This window comes from Cupressus sempervirens, chromosome 3 (assembly GCF_028749045.1).
Source record: "Cupressus sempervirens isolate cs-2001-9-10 chromosome 3, ASM2874904v1, whole genome shotgun sequence".
Lineage (NCBI taxonomy): Eukaryota > Viridiplantae > Streptophyta > Pinopsida > Cupressales > Cupressaceae > Cupressus > Cupressus sempervirens.
The window spans coordinates 482,791,929-482,814,317 of NC_143120.1; the positions used below are offsets into that span (position 1 = coordinate 482,791,929).

General features: G+C 37.9%; 1 protein-coding gene across 1 annotated transcript; it reads right to left on the reverse strand.

Annotated features, from left to right (window-relative positions):
- Window positions 1-7,918: 7,918 nt before the first annotated feature.
- On the reverse strand, window positions 7,919-19,563 carry LOC149567271 (uncharacterized). Its single transcript, XM_089820439.1, has 4 exons — window positions 19,162-19,563; window positions 9,738-9,945; window positions 8,906-9,126; window positions 7,919-8,560 (listed from the first exon to the last, which is right to left on the reverse strand). Exons 1-4 carry the CDS (start codon window positions 19,438-19,440, stop codon window positions 8,114-8,116), a joined length of 1,155 nt encoding a protein of 384 aa, XP_089676565.1. The 5' UTR covers window positions 19,441-19,563; the 3' UTR covers window positions 7,919-8,113.
- Between the last annotated feature and the right edge of the window lie 2,826 nt (window positions 19,564-22,389).

The window sequence follows — 22,389 nt, forward strand, 5'->3', positions numbered from 1 at the left end:
TCTTCCTCAAAAGATTAACAGATTCCGTAATTTTTTTTTATCTTTTATGACATACTTTATAATTCATCTATTAATCACTTCCACTATGATAGGATTGAGAAGCCTCTCAATATCTAACTCTTTGGCTTTGAGTGGTCCCCTGTTCCTTTCCTTCCAGAGTTCCTTGATCAGGATTGAGGGGCTACTAATCCAAAGGGTTCTAAATAGACTTGTTTTTTAAGCGTTCGCCAACCAATAAACAATTGAAGAATATTCGAGGGTAGTGGAGTTCCCCAACCTAGCATGCTGATGAGCCAATTTCAACAACATTGAGCATACGAGAAAATATTAAATGGTGGAAAATTAAATTCTTTTGTAGCTTTCTTTAAAGAAGAGTATTAAATGCTTGAAATGATAGACAGTGAATATAGGTTGCATTATGGACTGAGGAGTAGAAAATGTGTTAACCCTAATGCAAGGCATTATAGAGCTATTAGTTTTTGAATTTTGTTGTTATCTGCTGAGGAATTTGTATGCGATTAAGTTTATGTGACTCCATGGTCCAGTAGATTAGGCACTAGTCTAGATGCTTGAAACAACATAATCGCAGGAGCAAAGTCTTAAATTGAACCAAGTATTCTATTTGTGTTCTAGTAGTTTAGTATTTGCCCCCAACAATGAGTTAATGATAATCGCCAAGAGATTAATAAAATGGAAGTATATTTGATGCCCTTAGTGTAATTTCAGTGGGATAATCTGCCTTGTTTCCAAATGCATCGCTAAGGAGTGTTGAATCTTTAAAACTAGAAGGTAAACTGCCTAAGTTTGGCAGATCGTAGAGTGCAGAAGGCTTTAATAGCCTTTTCTTGTTAACCACTAGGTCTAGAACAGCAGTTGGAGACACTATCGGTAGGTATGTTACCTAGAGTGCCATCTCAGCATCATACTCTAAGCATGATGCTGGATAAAGTTGGGGTGAGCTTCCCTGGGTATATTATTTCTTCTAGTTAAGAAAGCAGTTCCAAAAGTCAGACTGGAATGTTCATTAACTAGTGTTTCTAAGGTAGTCATGGCCTCCTTGAAAGGAAGGGCAAGAGTGCTTGCACCCAGCCCACTTATGTTCTCTCAAAATGTTGGCTTGATTGTGAGCAAAGTCAGGGGATATGCCTAATTTTATTTATGAAGTTCGAATTCCAAGTGAATATTTATTCTTTTTGAACTTCATTGAATTTTATGATAATTAGTAATTATGATTATTTTGTTATTTTGTTTGACTGTTTAGCAATGTCAAATTATTTTAACTATGAGTTAAATTTAATGTCAGGACAATTCAGTGTTGATTTTTTTCCAAATTTCTATCCTTGTGGAATTTCATGGAATTTTATGATCGATGATTTCGAAGTCGAATTTGAATTCGAACCTTATGACATAAGTTGTGAGGTAGATTCAATAAAGCAGGTTGATCAAGCATTAGGACATGAATCTTGTGGCATGTGTGATGTCCCCAGAGTGGGCCCCTAACGAAAGGTGACGTAGGTCTGTTCGTGCGGTTTGTCGCTAGCACGTGTCCAGGGTCCTCACCAACAAGGTTGTCCTGGGGTTGCCCCCTCAACGCGGGGAGGTGTCGTTTACTAATAGTCCGAGCTTTTGGTGCAACGGTTACTAACTTGGTATCAGAGCGGTTTCCTGCCAGCTTGATAGAGTTACCCGGCCACCGTTTAATTTAGTTTACAAAGGAACCAGCATAACTAAGAATATGGCTGAGAGACATTCTCCTAGCCCATCCAAAAGTGTGCGAGATGATGAGACTTTACAGCAATAGGAGAGGCTTCTACAGTCAATAGAGGCAAGTACACAGGCAATGATGGTTATGATGCAACATTTGATTGGGGAAAATAGGAGAAATAATCATGATCAGGATGATAGAAGCATAGCAGGATCACAACATAGGACATGGTCTGGAATAGCTGATAGACCCACACGTCCTACATTTAGAGAAGAAACTCCAGCACGCACACATGATGCTATGGTAACAGATATTGTAGATGAACTCCGACAACCGAGGAATGAGTGGGATTCATTACCAGAATATGTACAAGATGGATGGACATTTGACAGGTACCTGAACTATAGAGCTGCCAGGCAGAAGCAAGTAGATAAACACAGTGAGTTGCAATAGGTCACCAACAAGTTGGTATTACCCACATTTGATGCCAGTGGAAAAATGACTGCTCGTGCTTGGATTCATAAGGTGGATACTTTCCTATCTCTAAAGACTATGACAGAAATTGAAGCACTCAAGTATGTCACTTTACACTTAGATGGGGCAGCACATGATTGGTGGACACGTGGCATGATCACATTGCAACACAATCAGGTAACCACTTATCAGGAGTTTGTGGATAGATTGATAGAAAGGTTTGATAAAAAAAATCCTGAAGTTTATTTCCGGGAGTTAGCCCAGTTGAGACAATCAGGAGGCTTCGAACAATTTATCAATGACTTCCAGAAGCTTGTAGTGATGGTGCCTGACATTTCAAAAAGGAGGCTAGTCATTTTATTCACAAAGGGATTAACTGAACCACTAAAGGTGTGGGTAAAGGCCTTTGATCCTCCTACATTATAGGAAGCCATGAAGAAAGCCCATAGTATGGAACTTGTAGCTCCAGCAAACTGGTTTAGTTCAAAGGGTTCTTCATCATTTAGAGATAACAAAGGGGAATTCAGCAAGGGCAAAGAGAAGGTTAGTGACTCAAAAGACAAGCTAGCTGCACCTTGGGATAAGGAAACACTTAATGACTTGCGTAGGAAGAAGTTATGCTTCTTTTGCAAAGGTCCCTATGAGTTTGGTCATGATTGTCCTATGAAGCCTAAGGGGAAGGCTAACCGGGTGATGTGGGCTTATTATGAAGGTTCAGATTCAGACATCTCAGAGCACCATGATGAGGACCCTGATGAGGTAGAGGGTGAACAAGAAGTAGATAGTGCTGAGAAAAAAGAGGCTCCAGAGATACATTTACAGGAGGCACGTCTGTCTAGTATTCAAAGAGAGGGATCTTTCAGATTTCGAGGAGTCTTGGCAGGACAAAAGATTATTACTCTGTTGGATACAGGTGCCACGCATAATTTCATTGATGCACGATTTGTGGAGAGGCGTGGACTCATTACTGAGGAGTTCGAGGGACTAAGAATTAAGGTAGCTGATGGGTATACTCTTCGTTGTGATAAGATGGTGCAAGATCTACCTTTGTGCCTAAACAACTATGAGTTTAAGGCAGACTGTCATGTGGTCAACATGGGTGAAATGGACATAGTACTTGGGATGCAATGGCTACATTCTTTGAAGGAGGTTACCCTGAGATTGGAGGATATGGAGATACAATTCGTGGTGGATGGCAGGACTCATGTGCTGAAGGCTATCCGTAGTGGCGATGTTAGGACTATCTCATTTAGGCAGTTGGAGAGATTAGCCAGGCATAATAATATAGAATGGGCAGCAATATGTGCCTTGATGCCTACCCAGGGGGAGCAACATAAGACTGAATATCATCCAGATATTCAAAAATTGAGAATCAAGTATGGGAAGGTATTCAGTGAGATTCCACCAGGCAGGCCACCAGATAGAGGTATTGAGCACATTATCGAGTTGGAGGAAGGTGCTAAGCCTATCATGATCACACCATACCGGCACCCAAAACGACTCAAAGATGAGATTCAGATGACCATCAACGAGTTGCTAGCAATGGGACACATCAGACCAAGTAAGTCACCTTTTGCATCTTCTATTGTTTTGGTAAAAAAGAAGGATGGAACTCTACGAATGTGTATTGATTATAGGATGTTGAATAAGAGAACTATAAAGAATAAGTATCCCATCCCATGCATCGATGAGTTGATAGATGAATTGCATGGGGCTTGTTATTTCACAAAAATTGATTTGAGATCAGGCTATCACCAAATCAGAGTTCGAGAGCAAGATATTGAAAAAACTGCTTTTAGATGTCATTACGGTCATTTTGAGTTTGTAGTCATGCCTTTTGGTTTGACTAATGCACCTGCCACTTTTCAGTCCACTATGAACAAGGTCTTCCACCATCAGTTGAGGAAATTTGTGCTAGTGTTCTTTGATGATATTTTGATCTATAACAGGACATGGTAGGAACATTTAGAGCACTTGGAGACAGTATTAAGCATTTTACAGAGCGAGTCCTTGTATGCCAAGGAGTCCAAACGTGATTTGGGGATGACAGAATTGTTGTATCTCAGACACATCATTAGTGTGGAAGGAGTGCGAATGGATCCTGAAAAGATCCGTGCTATTGTTGATTGGCCACCACCAAAGAACCTTACACAGTTAAGAGGGTTCCTTGGTCTATGTGGATTCTATCACAGGTTTGTTAGTGGCTACTCACGACATGCAGTGCCCATGACAGATTTGCTGAAAAAAGGGGCATTTGTGTGGACTCGAGAGGCACAGGAGTGTTTTATGCAGTTCAAGGAAATAATGACTACATGCTCAATATTAGCATTGCCTGATTTCACGAAGCCATTTGAGCTTCAATGTGATGCTTCTGGAGAGGGAGTTGGCGTTGTACTCATGCAGGACAAGCATCCTATAGCTTATGAGAGTAGGAAACTCAAAGGGGCTGAGAGATCATTCAGCATATATGATAAGGAGATGCTGGCCATCATGCATGCCTTGGCCAAATTCAAATAGTATCTTGTGGGCAGCAAATTTTGTATTAAAACTGACCATAATAGTTTGAAGCACTTTTTGGGATAGCGGGACCTGAATGATCGTCAGCAAAAGTGGGTGAGTAAGTTACAAGCATATGATTTTGATATCACATATGTTAAGGGGACACAGAATATTGTTGCAGATGCTTTATCCCGTAAGCCACACCTCACTTCTATGATTCAGATATCAGAGGATTAGCGACACTTGATTGTAGCAAAATATGCCAAAGACACGTGGGCCTCTTCTATAGTGGAGGGGACAACAATCGACACCAAATACACTCTCATAGATGATTTGATCATTTACAAGAACATGATTTACTTAGTCCCAGGATCGAAAGTGAAGCAGTTGATTTTGAGAGCATTCCATAATTCACCTACAGCAGGCCATCTTGGGTATTTCAAGACTTACAAGTTAGTACGGGAACGATTCACTTGGAAGGGTCTTAAGGCTGATATTTTGCAGTATGTGCGTGAGTTTCATGTTTGCTAGCAGAACAAACAAGAGCACACTTATCCAGCAGGGCTCTTACAGCCACTTCCTATTCCTAACAGGAAGTGGGAGTGCATCTCTATGGATTTTATTACAGGCTTGCCTAGGGCCCAGGGGCGTGATTGTATCTATGTGGTGGTGGATAGGCTGACAAAATATGCTCACTTCTTCCCTATCGCTACTACATACTCAACAACTCAAGTGGCAGGGGTCTTCTTCAGGGAGATTTTTAGATTACACGGGTTACCTCGGAGCATTGTGAGTGACAGAGACAGTCGCTTCATGAATCATTTTTGGCAGGAGATATTTTGGTTGTCTGGTACTAAGCTTACACCTAGTACCAGTTATCACCCACAGACTGATGGTCAAACAGAGATTGTAAACAAATGGGTGGAAAGGTATTTGAGGAATTATGTGGCAGATCAACAGCGAGCTTGGGTCAGATGGATATATCTCTGTGAGTATTGTTACAATACTACATATCATATGACTATACAAATGACACCCTTCATGGCACTTTACGGTTATGAGGCACCTAGTTTCTTAGATTTTTTGTTGGGAGACAGTCGAGTACCCAGTGCAGGTGAACTATTACAGGAAAGTAAGGATATAGTTGCTACTCTCAAAAACAACATTGCTAGAGCTCAGAACCAGCAAAAACAGTATGCAAACAAGAAGAGGACTGAGCGTAGTTTTGAGGTAAATGATATGGTTTACCTCATGTTGCAGCCATATAAGCAGTCCACTCTCAAGAAGAGTGGTACAGAGAAACTCAAGCCACGCTATTATGGACCATTTAAGATCATCAAACGAGTTGGTGAGGTGTCTTATGAGTTGGAACTTCCCACAGATAGTCGAGTGCACAATGTGTTTCATGTATCACGCCTCAAAAAGGCGTTGGGTCAAAATGTGATGCCTTCTGCAGTATTACCTCCCTTGGATGATGAAGGGAAATTGATCTTAGTACCAGAATTCATTCTGGATAGTAGAGAGAAGCAGCTTCGCAGGAGAGTAATCAAAGAGTATCTAGTTAAGTGGAAAGATTTACCTATTGGAGATGCTACTTGGGAGGGAGAAGTGATTTTGCAGCATCCAACATTAAGATTTCTTGAGGCCAAGCAATTTTAGGAGGGGCGGACCTATAATGTCCCATTTTTTTGGAGGAATTAATTATAAAGTTATCAATTAAAAAATATTACAAGGTAACTTTATAAATTAAATAAAAAAAGCTTCTAGAGGTTGCTGGAAGAAGCAGAGAAAAAATTAAAAAGGGAGGCCGACCTATTAAGGAAAAAAGAATAAATAGGCATTGAGGGCTCATTGTCTATCATCGAAACTTATTATTGATTTTTTCTTATGTGAGTTGTGGAGCCTAGGGTTTCTACAAATAGTCATAATTGGCCATTGAGAACGAAAACTCTCAATTGGTACACAATTTTGAGGGTGTGAGAGATCACCTGAATTATTGCAGCTGTGGGAAGGATATTTCAATCCTTTCATTTGTGCTTAATTGCTGATTTGGAGTTTCAGTTGGAGTTGCACCTTCACCATATCATCTTCAATAGTCAGTCTCTAGTATTTGATCAATCTAGGTTCTTCTTTTCAATCTATAGTTGCAACAAGTTCTCAATTGTATACAGCCAGTTAGGGTTTCTCTATAATGTGCTATGTCATAATGTTTTGGTGCTGAAATTTGCCATATCATTTGTAAAAACATTTGGTTTTCATTGAATGAATACATTGGCACTATTATTTCTTTTATTTTAGCAATATATTTTAGCAGTGTGTTAAATCTAGGGTAAGTTTAGTGGCTTATTGGTACGGGTCATTAAAGTGGTATCAGAGCCGGAGGTCTCGAGGTCGAGACCCGCGGAGCGTGGTGGGCTGTAATGTCCCCAGAGTGGGCCCCTAACGGAAGGTGACATATGTCTGTCCGTGCGGTTTGTCGCTACCACGTGTCTAGGGTCCTCGCCAGCAAGGTTGTCCTGGGGTTGCCCCCTTAACTAGTTAGTAACCGTTGCACCAAAAGCTCGGACTGTTAGTAAACGGCACCTCCCCGCGTCAAGGGGGCAACCCCAGGACAGCCTTGCTGGCGAGGACCCTGGACACGTGGTAGCGACAAACCGCACGGACAGACCTACGTCACCTTCCGTTAAGGGCCCACTCTGGGGACATCACAGCCCACCACGCTCCGCAGGTCTCCACCTCGAGACCTCCGGCTCTGATACCAAGTTAGTAACCGTTGCACCAAAAGCCCGGACTGTTAGTAAACGGCACCTCCCCGCGTTAAGGGGGCAACCCCAGGACAGCCTTGCTGGCGAGGACCCTGGACACTTGGTAGCGACAAACCGCACGGACAGACCTACGTCACCTTCCGTTAGGGGCCCACTCTGGGGACATCACAGCATGTCTTTCTATTCTCTATGGATGGAGGATTTACTAGCAAGAAATAGGGGTTAAAAATTAGCCATTGTGGACCTACAATGCTGTGCTGACTATGCCAAATAATTTCCAGGTAAACTTAAAGTCAAAATCATAATGAAAAATACAATTTACTGAGTACATGATGTCTGTAATAGCAACCATAAATTACCATATTGATCGAAATTCTAGGATCATAAGAAAATGTGGATTCATGCAAAATTTGATTCGACTCCTAAGGACAAGGTTCTCTTGGTTTAACCACACAATCAAATAATGATCACTTAATGCTCCAAAAACTGCAACTCATCAAATAGTATTCTACATGCAAAGATTGGCCATGCCAAAAGATGTGATTTTGACAGTTGGGATATATAAACTGACAGTTCAACATGCGATTTCAATATTAACAATGAAGAGAGACTAACATTTCCCCAGAGATAATTCCTGCTTTGAATGGCATCTGTTATATTCTGAATCACCTCATGGAACTAATACAGCAGCACCCTCAAGCCTACCCTCTCTAAGAGCTGCAAGTGCTTCATTCGCTTCATCCAAGGAGAATACAGTAGTTTCCGTTTTGACATGAGCCTTAGGTGCAAGCTCAAGAAACTCAACTGCATCCTGTCTGGTCAAATTGGCAACTGATACAACCTGTCTCTCACCCCATAAAATGGAATATGGGAATGCAGGAATCTGAGACATGTGAATTCCACCAGCTACAACAATGCCGCCCTTCCTAACAGCTTTCAGAGCAGCTGGCACAAGGAGTCCCACTGGAGCAAACAAAATAGCTGCATCAAGTTCATAAGGTGGCATTGAATCAGAATCTCCAGCCCATGAAGCCCCTAATCTTAGTGCAAAATCTTGTGCTTGTTTATCCCCTGCTCTTGTAAATGCAAAAATTTCATGCCCTTCATAGATTGCAACCTAAGAAAACCCATAAAGGTATGGCGTTGTCTCATTACTTTATTCCATAGATCTTGTCAATAAAATCAGGCTGTCTGGAAATTCTACTTGAATTGAAAACTAAACGTTTAATTTTTTCTTATGCTCCAGAATGACATAAAGCATATAAAGTAACAAATAAAGATAAGCAAGAGTCTACAACACAACTATAAACTGTGAGTCTCTTATATGAGAGGTCTTGGGTTTAAGTCTACTCTAACTTAATATTAAATAATCTAGACTTTGGCCCATTGCCTGTAAAAAAAAAATTAAGTAATCTAAGACTTCGGCCCATTGCCTGTAAAAAAACAGATAAAAAAGTGAAACCTGTGTAATGATGTGAGCTGCTGCACCAAAACCATAAATGCCAATTCGCTTTTTCTTTTCAAGACCAGGTTTAAAACCTGTTTTTCTCAATGATCGATAACCAATAAGGCCAGCACATAGAAGGGGAGCAGCTTCAACATCAGAATAGACTTCCGGTAATGGAAAACAGTAAGCTGCATGTGCAACAGTATACTCTGCATACCCTCCATCAATCTGATAGCCTGCAAAATAGGAAAAGAATTAGTACATTGTGTTTCAACTCATTGCATGCACATGGTGGATTCTTCTGCTATTAGTAGGCACAACCTCATTCTCTACTAAGTCCAAATTTCCAAGAAATTTGTTGATGATAAAATCAACTTCACCTTCTTCCATTTCTACTCTGGCCTCACCTTGGCTCTGATATCAGTTGTAAATATAAAATGAGCAAAGAAATAGAATCAAAGAATTGCAAAGAAGATGAAATATACAAATACAGGTATTTATCATGGTTCGGCAAATCTTGCCTACAGTAGAGAATCACTTGTATTAACCAATAACAATTACATAGACTGCACAAATCATTTATAAAAATCTCTTCAAATATGAAGAGACGAGGGCAAATAAAAGGTCATGTGACCATTGAGCTTCATACCCCAACATGCAAACAGAGCTTCACAGTTGAGGTCAAACTGAATAACTTTCATTCTTGACTTGAGGAACCAAACTAAGTAACCTTTGAACCAAAAATCAAATGCCCTGTATGGTTATGTGCCAAAGTTTTCAAATTTAAAGTTCTTCATGACAATGTTTCAAAGCTTTTCTTCTATCTAACATAGTTAAGTTACTGTACCTGTGAAACCTGGATCATCACACAAATTTTCTGCTCCCTCTAAGCAATACATGCATTTACCACATGTTCGACCAAGCCACGGAATGCCCACTCTTTTCCCAATGCTGAAGAGATTAGAGTCTACACCTTCCCCCACCTTGTCAACTAGCCCAACAATTTCATGACCAGGAATGATTGGCAACTTGGGCTTATCCAAATCTCCATCAACCTGCCTAGTTCAAAAAGTTTGACATCAGAACACCACATCCATAGTTCACACTATCCTCTAGCTAGTTTAGAAAGATTGCACTATTCTGTAACTTGATCGGAAAGGTTCAACGTGAATACAGAAACAAATGTGAATTCCTACAGAGTGAAATCTTGGCAGGAATACTACCATAAGTGTGTTTTAGTCCTTGTTATACAAGAACACAATTTGCAGATACTAACATCAAATTTGAAAATTCACTGAGATTCAAAAGTCCAAACCTGAAAAGACCTCATTATGGTTTCTTGTTTCTTAACTTTAAATGAATGAGATAAGTTATCAAATTCATCTGATGCCAATTTATACTGTTGCCTGTCTCTGGAATTGTTCTATACAATAAGGAATTGGATGAGCTAACAGTAACTACTATAAAACAAATGTACAAAATTAAACAATTTAGGCTCATATCGGTTCTTGTTTATGTGTTCAAATTCATCTGATGCCAAAGCCTTTGTTGCTTTTGCCTCTGGAATAGTTATATTAAAAAAGGAACCGGATGGGCTAATAGAATCTCCTCTAATACAAATGTAAAAATTTAAAATATTTAGGCTCATATGGAAGACGAAAAAACATTTGATTTATTGATTGTTCCTTAAAGAGGGCTTCCCCTAGCCTTTTTGAGAAATTATCTTTGTTACATATCCCATATGAACATATTGATGTTCCAAAGTTAAAGCACATACACCTTTAATGATGATGGGTAGAAACAATCTGAAAAGGTAAACAACTTTCAATAGAGAAATTTTAGATGGAATGACCTCTTGTGTTGTAGGCTTGGTGTGGATAAGGGGAAAAAGTGCAATTTTTGCTAGAAGCAGCCTGCAAGAAAGATTAGGGATGAAGTTGATCTGCATATGTTAAGAAAGCCCTTTCACTTTGATTCTATGTGAGATGTTTGCTAGTTGCAGCCAGAAATGCAATTGACTCTGGAAATATCATGTCTATTATTGATTCTACACAGGTTTATATTGTTTCAGTTTCTTCAAATTTTTGGCCTATAATCATTCTTAGCAAATGGACCAATGGTTGAACTGTGTCATGCTTCAAGCCAACACATTTTGCCAATGCTTTAACTATGTAACGCTCAGAGCCAATACATTTTCCATCTTTTCAGAATATAGTAAACTTCAAAAAACGTGCACATAATTGAATACAAACAAAAATACTGCAGCTATAGTTGCAGCTTACTTTTAAAATTTCAACTCTAGCAGCAGAAAAACAATTTTGAAAATTTTAGGTCACTCAACAACGGAGAATAGAGTTAGGTTCAGGCTTACCTGGATCAAGGAATAGACGCTTCAAGTTTTAACCACAAAACAGACGGTAATCGATAATTCAATGCCAAATGTTCAATGATAAATCAAAGTGGTGCAGATTTATGGCAACAATCTAGAACATGTAGAGGTGTAGGAATAGCAAGATAACACCATTTGGACACTAATCAAAGTTGTAATCCTGAGAAATTGGTAGCAATGTAGTTTTGACTGTCTGAGGAACGAAAGATAAGAGAGTTGTTCTGTTTTGTGTTTAGTTTTTATGGTTGGGACAAATAATAATATAATTTTCTCTTTCTATCGTGTTGTTACAAAACTAACATTTTTTATTGAAAAATCCATGAACCAGCCCAGCAATGGGACCCAATGTGTACCCCATCTGGGTTCAGGACTATGGGCAACAGAACTTTGTAGAGGAATGGAAATCAGTTTGCATTAAATTCTGTTATATGATATGATCCATTGTGTTTCTGGGATGGGTACAGTGGGAGAACATGGGACATTTTTGGGGGCAGCAGTCTGTGGGCTAGTTTTTGTCATATATGTGTGAAGCAAATGAAGTTGTTAGATGTAATTTGTTGATAGTATGGTTGTAGTTGCAGTCTATTGGTTAACTATTGGTTGAAGTTGTGGTCTATCAGTTAAGTATTGGTATATGTCATGTAAAAGTTGCCCACAAGTAGTTGAAGCATTTATTACAAAGTTTGACTTTCTAAAGCTTCTAGATGTTGGTGCACAATTGAGGCTTTCATATTAGTTTTAGGTAGCTTGGACAGCTGTTTGTCCATATGTGATTAATTGGCAAATAATTGTTAGAGTTACAAAAAATAATTATTTGTTAATTAATTAACTCCTTCTAGAAGCCACTAGTAACCTATTGGTTAGGTTGTTTTAATCGAGAAGCAGCTAGAAATGTTTTGGTTAGGAAGCAGCTAGAAACTTCTTTGTTGAGTTGTCTTGATCAAGAAGCAACTAGAAACCTCTTGGTTAAGTAGTATAAAAGGGGGTCAAGGGAGGCATTTGGAAAATAGAATAGAACAGAGAATAAGCAGAGTTGTAGAAGCATTTGCAATGTTAGCAAATGAGTTTGCAATGATAGCAAAAAATCTTGCAGTATTAGCAAGGGCACAGTGATAGCGTTGAGGATAACGGCGAGGGAATCTCAGCAAGTGAAATCAGGAGGTTGTCTGAATTCTGCAAGTGAGAGGCAAAGAATTTTGTATCTCTTAATTTGTTGAAGTTAATATAATTCCTCATCTGTAGAACTGGTTTTCCCTTAGGGGTTTTTATAGGGATGATTTGTCCAAATATATTGTGTTCTCTATATTCTAAATTTCTTTCCATATATTATTGGTGAAGTTGCAGTTGTGTTATTTTTCGATATTAGCTGTAAATTTATTTTCGGCAGTTTAATAATCGTTTACGGTAGGAGATTAATAATCAATGACTATAATAGTGTTAATTTTCACAAATTTTCACATGGTATCAGAGCATTGTTGAGGGTAGAAGAGTTTTGCCCTAAGAAAGAAATTGTGATCTCTTTAGAATTATTATTGCTTGAGATGGCTTCAGCTGGTTTGAGAGATCAGGAGAGATTGGATGGTGCCTTGAATTTTGGTATCTGGAAGGCCAGAATTTCTTTATTGTTAGAAGAGAATGGTATCAAAGATTATGCTACCACTGGTATAGGTGTACTTACAGATGCTATATAGCTTGCAACATATAAGAAGAACGATGCCAAGGCAAGGAGGATTATCCTTGATGGTGTCAAGGATCATATTGTTCCACATATCATGGAACTAGATAGAAGAAGATGTGAGATGCCATTCTAAATCTGTACCAGAATGCTACCACCAAAAGGAAGATGATTCTCAGAGAGAAGCTAAAGAATACCCGGATGAACCAAGGAGAAGACGTTACAAGTTACCTCACCAAGCTTAGACTTGTCAAGGATGAGTTAGCAGTTGTTGGAGAGGGTCTCAGTGAATGACGAGCTAGTGAGAATAGCCCTAAATGGGTTTACTAAACAATGGAGTGTTTTTGTTCAAGTTGTTAGTGGACGAGTTACCTTACCAAGTTGGAATCGACTATGGACTGATTTCACTTGGGAGGAGTTTACAATAAGTCTTGTCAATGGGGCCAAAAAGAGTCAAAAAAGTGAGGTGGAACAGGAAAACGTTGCTCTAGCGGGGAAAGGGAAAACAAAGAAAGGATCTAGCTCACAAAGTGAGAAGAAGAAGAAGGACCTTTCTAAGGTCAGTGCTTTAGTTGTCACGGGTATGGTCAGTGTGTCAGTCATTGCCCAGAAAGGAAGAAGGCAAAGAAGCAGGTGGCAGCTTTAGCAAGTGCAAAAGAACTCTCCAATAGACTAGAAGATGAGTTTGCACTTATAGATTGTATGGTGAGCTCAAACCTCATAGACTATCTGGTATATAGATAGTGGGGCATCATTTCATATGACAAGAGTTAGAGAGTACTTCTCCAGTTATAAGGAGGAGAACACCAATATCCAGATTTATATGGGAAACTTGTCCAAACTCAACCCGGTTGTGAAAGGGACAGTTCAGTTTTAGAGGGAGAATGAAAAGATAATTCTAGTTCATGATGTGTTGCATGTGCCAAGCTTAGGTATGAATTTGATTTCCGTATTTGTTCTTTAGGATAGGGGGTATAATGTACTCTTTAGAGGGAGACATGTGTTGATTAAGCACAAGGATTGGAAATCACCCATAACTATTGGAGTTCGGAGTGGTCGCCTTTACAGGTTGCAGTTTGATACTCCTAAGGCACTCATGAGCATCACTAATCCTAGAGATCTTGGAGAGCTATGGCATAGGAGGATGGGCCATACTCATCATGGAGCACTCAAATTGCTTCGTGAGATGGTGACAGGTGTTCTAGAGGTGAGCATAGAGCATGATGATGTATGTAAGGGATGCGTGTTGGGGAAGTTTGTAAAAGCATCTTTTCCAAGGAGTGACACCAAATTTGAAGGTATTCTTGATTTAGTACATTCAGATGTACGTGAACCGATGTCAACAAAGTCTCTCAAAGGATATGAGTACTATGTTACTTTTATTGATGATTTCTCCAAAAAGACCCAGATATACTTCTTGAAGACCAAGGATGAGGTTTTCAGTCGGTTCCAAGAGTTCAAGGCTCTAGTGGAGAACTTGATAGGAAGGAAGATAAAGGTTCTTCAGTCAGACAATGGAAGCGAATACAAAGGAAATAACTTCTAGGATACCTGTACCAGGGAAGGAATCAAGAGAGAGTGGATTGTTCCTTACAATCCACAACACAATGGAGTTGTTGAGAGGAATAACCATTCTATATCGGAGGCGGAAAGAGCCATGCTAAATGACCAAGATATGCCCCGCTACTTATGGGCAGAGGCGTGTAGTACAGTAGTCTACATTCAAAATAGGGTTCCACACAAGGTACTAGGGAGGATGACAGCAAAGGAAGCTTTCACAGGTAAGAAGCCTAATGTTAGCCATTTCAGAATATTTGGAAGTTTGGCATATTATCATATTTTAGGTGATACACGTACCAAGTTAGATCAGATTGCAAAGAGGGGGTACTTTGTTGGGTCCAGTGAAACCTCAAAGGCATATAGGATTTTTATTCTCGGGACCAGAAGAATTATTGTCAAACGTGATGTCAAGTTCATGGAGGACAAGGCATTTAGAAGGTCCAAAGATTGTCAGCAAATGATCAGAGTGAGCAGCCAAAAAAAGCTTCAGGGCCTAGTCAAGGGTAGCAAAGCACAAGTACAGTTACTAGTACAAGTGTAGGCTCAAGTGGTGAAGTTTCACAGAGCATGGAGCAACAAGTGCAACAGGAAGTGCATCTAGAAGACTTAGAGGTTGATATTTCATCCTCTACAGTTGGCAGCAGGAACTGCAAGGTTCAAGAGATACAAAGGGATACTCAGGAGTTTGCGGGAGCTCCTAAGAAGAGTACTAGACAGCAGAGACAACCAGCCAAGTTCAATGACTGTGGCATTAGTTAGTTGGTAGATAGTGAACCTTCCAGCTATCAGGAGGCTATAGAGCATCAAGTATGGAAGGATGGTATGGTTGAGGAGTAACTCAATAATGCAGAATGATGTGTGGGAGGTAATTCCTAGACCAACAGATAGAGCAATAGTTGGATCACGTTGGATCTAATAAGATAAAGCATGGTGCAAATGGTAGCATCGAGGAATACAAGGCAAGGTTTGTGGCCAAGGGGTTCTCTCAAAAGGAGGGAATAGACTACAAGGAGACATTTGCTCCAGTGGCCAAGTATACTTCTATACAAGCTGTGATCTCGTTTGCAGCACAAATGGGATGGCAAATCCATCAAATAGATGTCAAGACAGCATTCCTTAATGGTGAGTTAAAGGAGGAAGTATACATAGAGCAACCAGAAGGCTTTGTAGCACATAGCAAAGAGACCAACGTGTGCAGATTGATCAAATATGTTCGAGGTAAAGGTATCAAGTGGATGGGCTATACTGATGCAGATTGGGCAGGAAGTACAACAGACAAAAGGAGCACTTCAGGGTGTTGTTTTAGTTTGGGATCAAGAGTTGTATCTTGGTTCAGCAAGAAGCAAAATTCTATGGCTTTGAGTTCAGCAGAAGCAGAATACATAGCAACTGGCATAGCAACATGTGAAGCTATATGGCTTCGGAAGTTGTTAGTAGCCTTGTTTGGTCAGAAGGTTGAAACTATTGTGATACACTGCAACAATCAAAGTTGCATCAAGTTGTTTTAGAATCCAATGTTTCATGATAGGTCTAAAGTTAAACATATAGACATCAGATACCACTTCATCAGAGATTGTGTACAACGGGGGGTTGTTCAACTACAATACATACCTACAAAGGAGTAGGTAGCAAACATTCTAACTAAGACATTGGGGAAGGTAAAATTCATCTCCTTCAGAGATAAGTTAGGCGTCATGCAAAACAGCTTCCTCGCTAAGAGGGAGTGTTAGTTTTAGGTAGCTTGGACATTTGTTCGTCCATATGTGATTAATTGGCAAATAATTGTTTACGAAATATAATTATTTATTAATTAATTGACTCCTTCTAGAAGCCACTAGTAACCTATTGGTTAGGTTGTTTTAATCGAGAAGCAACTAGAAACTTCTTGGTTAGGAAGCAACTAGAAACCTTTGGGTTAAGTAGTATAAAAAGGGGTCAAGAGAGGCATTTGGAGAATAGAACAAAACAGAGAACAACAAGAGTTGTAGAAGCATTTGTAGTGTTAGCAAATGAGTTTGCAGTGATAGCAAATAGTCTTGCAGTGTTAGCAAGGGCACAGTGATAGCGTTGGGGATAACAACGGGGGAATATCAACAGGAGAAATTAGGAGGTTGTCTGATTTCTACTAGTGAAAGGCAAGGAATTTTTTATCTCTTGATTTGTTGAAGTTAATATAATTCCTCATCTGTAGAATTGGTTTTCTCTTAGGGGTTTTTTCAGGGACGATTTGTCAAAAAATATTGTGTTCTCTGTGTTCTGAATTTCTTTCCGTATTTTATTGGTGAAGTTGCAGTTGTGTTATTTTGCGATATTCACTGTAAATTTATTTTCAGCAGTTTAATAATCGTTTACAATAGGAGATTAATAATCAGTGACTGCAATAGTGTTAATTTTCACATTTCAAAGTGGTCTTTGGCGTCCTGATTCTAGTACTCTTCTATTTTATACATTTATATATCATTTGTAAGTAAAGTAACACAGTGTAACGAGAGATTGCTGTAGAGTGTTGCTTGTGATTGATTAATAAAATATAACTAGTTTTTGAGTTTGTTTTGTTCATTCTGTAGATGGTTGCTGCTTATTCCTTATTGTTGCTATATATTATTGGTATGCTCTGTTTTTATCCCCTTTTCTCTGTTTCTTGCTCTGCTATTTTTCTAACAGTTTTCACAGATGGTTATTATCTACATATATAGAGAGAGGGAGCACTACAATTTAATAAACAACAATATAACATGCCAATGATTTCTGTAGAAGGCTGCAATTACATTTTAAACTTCTTACACAATACCAAACTGTATCACTGTGACAAATGCACCTTTAATCTCTTTTACAACTGACAGTAATAGTTGACTCTATGTTATGAAGCACTCTGTTTTTATTGGTATTGGAGTGAAACCAAAATGACGGAGACAAAATAGAAGGAAAGAATACAAGGCAGTGTTTCACTAGATATGCATCCCTAAACTAATTTTAGTATTTTATTCTTTCCGTCATCCTCGTTCTATCTGCAGTTTGCCACTTTGAGGTTTGATTTTCTCTTTGACTGGCTATCAACTCAGCACTTCAAAATTTGAAGGCATTCACTGTTAATAGTGCTCCCTTGGCTTCTTGATTAACCCATTCTCAATCCGATTTCAGTAGCAATTGCACATATTTTTAGTTTCAGAAGAAGGTTCATGGGTCTGAGAATTTCCCAACCACTAAGATCCACTAAGATAGGGTCTAAACTATGTTTGACGCGTACATCACATGTAATAGTTAGCTGTAACATTCTTTTGTTTACTTTCTATACAACTTAGGGAGTTCGTTTGTGCTTTTTTTCAATATGTTTTGACAAAAAATAACAGTTCTTATATTAGCAACCTGTGACTATAAATTTTTCTTTGGAGTCTGAGTCTTTAACAATAAAATTGAGTAATAGTGAGGACAAAAAGATGGATGGTGAAGAAGTGTAAAGGAAGTTGAAGAGATTGGTGGGAGTTTCTATTCTAAACCCAAGTGTTGTTGGAAAATCAACAAACCATTTTGCATGTCCTTCATCCACTTTTCAGAAGATTAGAAAAGGCCTTTTCAACTCCTACATCATTTCAGTAATAAAAAGGTTGAAAAAGAGAGGGCAGCAAGCAATAGTTGTGTCGCATTAGTAAAACTATTTTTTTATTGAATAAAATATACTATACAGTTACATCTGAGAGAATAGATTACAAACAAACATATCTACTGAAGAAGAAGTAAGCTCTAGTAAGGTTTAACATCATTTGTCTAGTGGGATTGGAAATGTGGTTAAATTTAGTCTAAATGTAACCGTTGAAATGGCAATGTTGGTTTGGGGAAAGCTAGCAACAAACTACTTCTAATAGACGGTCATCCACACCACATTGCTATCTACTAGCAAGTATTCCACTATATCAGTTAGAGATGGCTATCTATTAGCAAGTATTCCACTATATCAGCTAGAGATGGAGGCTAGAGATGGAGGGAAGAGAAATGTTATTTCTATTGTAAGTAGAAAAAATACAATTTTGGAGTTGATGAATTTGCAACCATATGAGCAAATTGGTGATTCAATGATCAAAATATTTTATGCTTATGTCATCCCATTTCATATGGCAATGTCTCTTTATTTCATTGTCACAATTCATACCTTCTTAAAGGTATTGACTGTTCTAGAAAATGTAAGGATAATAGTCCTCTTGTATTTTCTAGGTAGGTTGTGTTTCAATTTTTGCATCAACACAATAAAGACAAGATTATCTCTAATAAATTTTAATAAATTTTCATATACTTAATTCAGAGCGCACATACTTCAATTTTATCATACAAAAAGCACACCGTAACTCAGAATTCCTTCTAAAAATGGTTTGGACCGAGTTAGATCCCCAATGATCTCAATTGAACCCTAAATGGCTTTAATTAAACATACCAAGTAAAAATAAATGTTTAGCAACATTGAAAAATCGAAATTGTTATCTTCTGCAGAACACTTGAGCTTAAGTTTATCATAATCTAAGATCTAATTGTTTATGGTTGGCAAGAAAAGCGAAATAAATAAAAATTGTCAGTCTTCTACTTGTTTATTTAAGTATCACTAATTTTTTGGGCAACAGTGAGCAAAAGATTGTGTGATTTAGAGCAAAGGCTAACCACGTGTAAATCGGTGCGGCAAACAGCACAAGCTTTAACGCGAACGCGAATGTGAGCAGGCGGAGGTTGTGGGATGCGCATTTGTACTCTCTTCAATGGCGTTCTCGAAGCTTCCATCACCATTGCGCGCATGCTTGCTTCGCCTTCGCCTTCCTTTCCCTCTTCCATCCTCCTCTGCTTGTATTGCCCTGCAATTTTACCTTTCGTTTTAGCCCACTTTGAGTGCACACGGTAGTTAAATGTGGATGAACAAATGAATAGTTTCAATGCCTCTGTCATCTCAGGGATCAACAATGGCAGTCTCTACATAGCTAATAGTTTTGTCGTTCGTCTGAGCTTTTTTTAATAATAGATAAAAGTGTTAATTCAATTGGTTGACCACTAGTACAAGTGATTCACTTACAATTAAAATCTTATAGATGTGTTGGGATTAGGTAAGGAATTTTAAAATTTTCTCATGCGTTTTATTTTAATTCTAATTCGTGTATAGCAAGGAGAGGGCTGACTTTATTAAAAATATATTGAGAGCACATCGATAACGAGCAGTGTTAAAAGATTAGTAAGAACATAACTTAGGATTTACTTTTGTCAAAGACAAAGGTTTGAATGTGACTAAGCCACCAACCATAGACAACATTGTCAAAGATCTTTTTGGAACAAGCCCCACAAAAGCTGCAAGCTTTAACCAAAAACAACAACCAGGGACCAAAGTGAGCCCTTTAAAACTGACAGCAATCACTTGAACACATGGAGAAAAGAAACTAAGAGGGAGTGATACCATCATTACAACTATAATAGCCAACAACACTCAGGCATTCGCCCATAATAAGAAGCTCAAAAAAACCTTTGAAGAGGACAAGCCTACCAAAGATCTATTTGTTCATAACAACAACCCCCTGGCAATCATAATAAGCACCAACTGCAATCTCCCTTTTCACCTCAATAACAAAAGGGTCCACCTTAATAGGAACAACAAGCAAACAAAACAACACCAAGAAGAAGACCAACCTTCAACATGATCATAGTAGAGATCCCAGGAAATCTCCACAATAGTAGAGGGACTATTGACCATTCTCTAGAGCTTGGGAGAATTCGTCCAGAAAATGATTAGTACAATTGAAGAATCAACAACCTCTCAAATCACAACAATTGTCACCTACTCAATAGGGTACTTGTCCACCTCAATAGGAACTGTGAAAGGAGGATCCACCAAAACAACCCAAGACCACTCTCTGGAAGTAGACCAGAACATAACAAGCAACCAAACTGAAACTACAAGAAATCCATAGCAATAAAAACTAGGCCACAACTCCATACCTACACAGCCATCATAGGGACTGAGAAGCACACATGAGAGAGAGGGACCCTCATAAAAAACCATTGATTTGCACATCAAAGCAAAAGCTTTGCTATTTAAAGAAGAATCCACCCAAACAAGAGTTGCATCCTCCTCAGAAACACATCTTTACCAATGCTCATAGAAACCTTAGTTCCCCTTCTTTTGCATCTGGACGGCTTAAACATCACACACTAAGGCTTGATTCCTAAAGTAAAAGTGTTAAATGGTCAAAGTTTGACTTATTTTTCCAAGCTTAATTTCTTCCTTAGTGTGTGATGTTTAAGGCTAGTCTTTTGCATCTACCTTTGTTCATGCAATCCAGTGAAATAGTTTTAGAATGCAAATAGTCAAAGTAGACCCAACCAACACTACAGAGACACTTCCAACACAAAGTTATTGGAAGCACCAGAGCACGACACCGCCAAGCCTATGAGCAAGCAGGATTTCAAATTGGCAAATATGTACACAGCAAAGTCAACATCCATAACAAGGAAAACATGATCCAGAGGAACAAAATTCCCAAAACAAGTAGGGCTATGAAAAAATAGAGACCAAAGGGTAAGAAGCCTCATTCCAAATTTTCCAAAGTTGATACCAAACACAACACAAAGTCAAGCAACCGCAAACCGCCTTTGGTCACTTGGATCATCATCATCATCAGCGTTTTCACCTTCCTCCTGCGCAAGATTCAAATTTCCTTGCCCACTCCTCTTTCTGCTCACGTTGTTTGTCATTTTTTGCTTCATATCCCATATACAAAAGTATTGTTGGATTGCATCATCACATTCATTTGTTAGTTGTTACCTCTTGATAAATAACTTAGTCATCAAAGACACCAAAGAAAATTGACAAGATCTTTTTTTTTTATTGGTAAATTTACAAGATTTTTAATTCACGTATGTTATTCTAAAAATGATATAAAATTTATATATATATATATATATATATATATATATATATATATATATATATATATATATTTTAAATAACTAAAAATAAGTTTTTCAAAATTTATTATATTCTATTTTAACAAAATTCTAAGTTAATATATACGAATCATCAAAATAGAAACATATCTATGAAAAAATACAAAACATATATATATCTGTGTGTGTGTATTTACATACACGTATGTATACATATATGTATGTACATATATATACATACATGTATATATGTATATACATGTATGTATGTACATATATGTATATATATATACATCTATGTACATACATGTATACGTATATATATACATATATGTATGTACATACATGTATGTATATATCTGTATATGTATATATGTATGTATGTATATATATGTATATGTATGTATGTATGTATGTATGTATGTATGTGTATATGTATATGTATATATGCATGCATGCATTTATGTGTGTGTGTGTGTGTGTGTGTGTGTGTGTGTGTGTGTGTGTGTGTATACATTTATACATATATATCTATATCTATATGTATATGTATGTATATGTGTGTATGTATATAGATATTTATATCTATATATACATACATATACATATACATGCATTGATATACATATGTATGTATATGTATACATAGATATACATATACAGACATATACATATACACACATATGTATATCAATGTATACACATACATACATACATATATACATATATATATATATATATCTATGCATATATGCATACATATGTGTATATATACATTTATACACACACACACACACACACACACACATATATATATGTATGTATGTATGTATGTATATGTGTGTATGTATATAGATATTTATATCTATATATACATACATATACATATACATGCATTGATATACATATGTATGTATATGTATACACAGATATACATATACAGACATATACATATACACACAT

Excerpts from the sequence above, each read along its gene's own strand:
- LOC149567271 (XM_089820439.1), bottom strand. The coding sequence starts at position 19,440 with ATGACAGAGGCATTGAAACTATTCATTTGTTCATCCACATTTAACTAC. Across the intron at positions 9,946-19,161 it reads GCCGCACCGATTTACACGTG|GTTGATGGAGATTTGGATAA; the intron begins GTTAGCCTTTGC and ends TGAACTAGGCAG. Across the intron at positions 9,127-9,737 it reads TGATGATCCAGGTTTCACAG|GCTATCAGATTGATGGAGGG; the intron begins GTACAGTAACTT and ends CCTATTTTGCAG.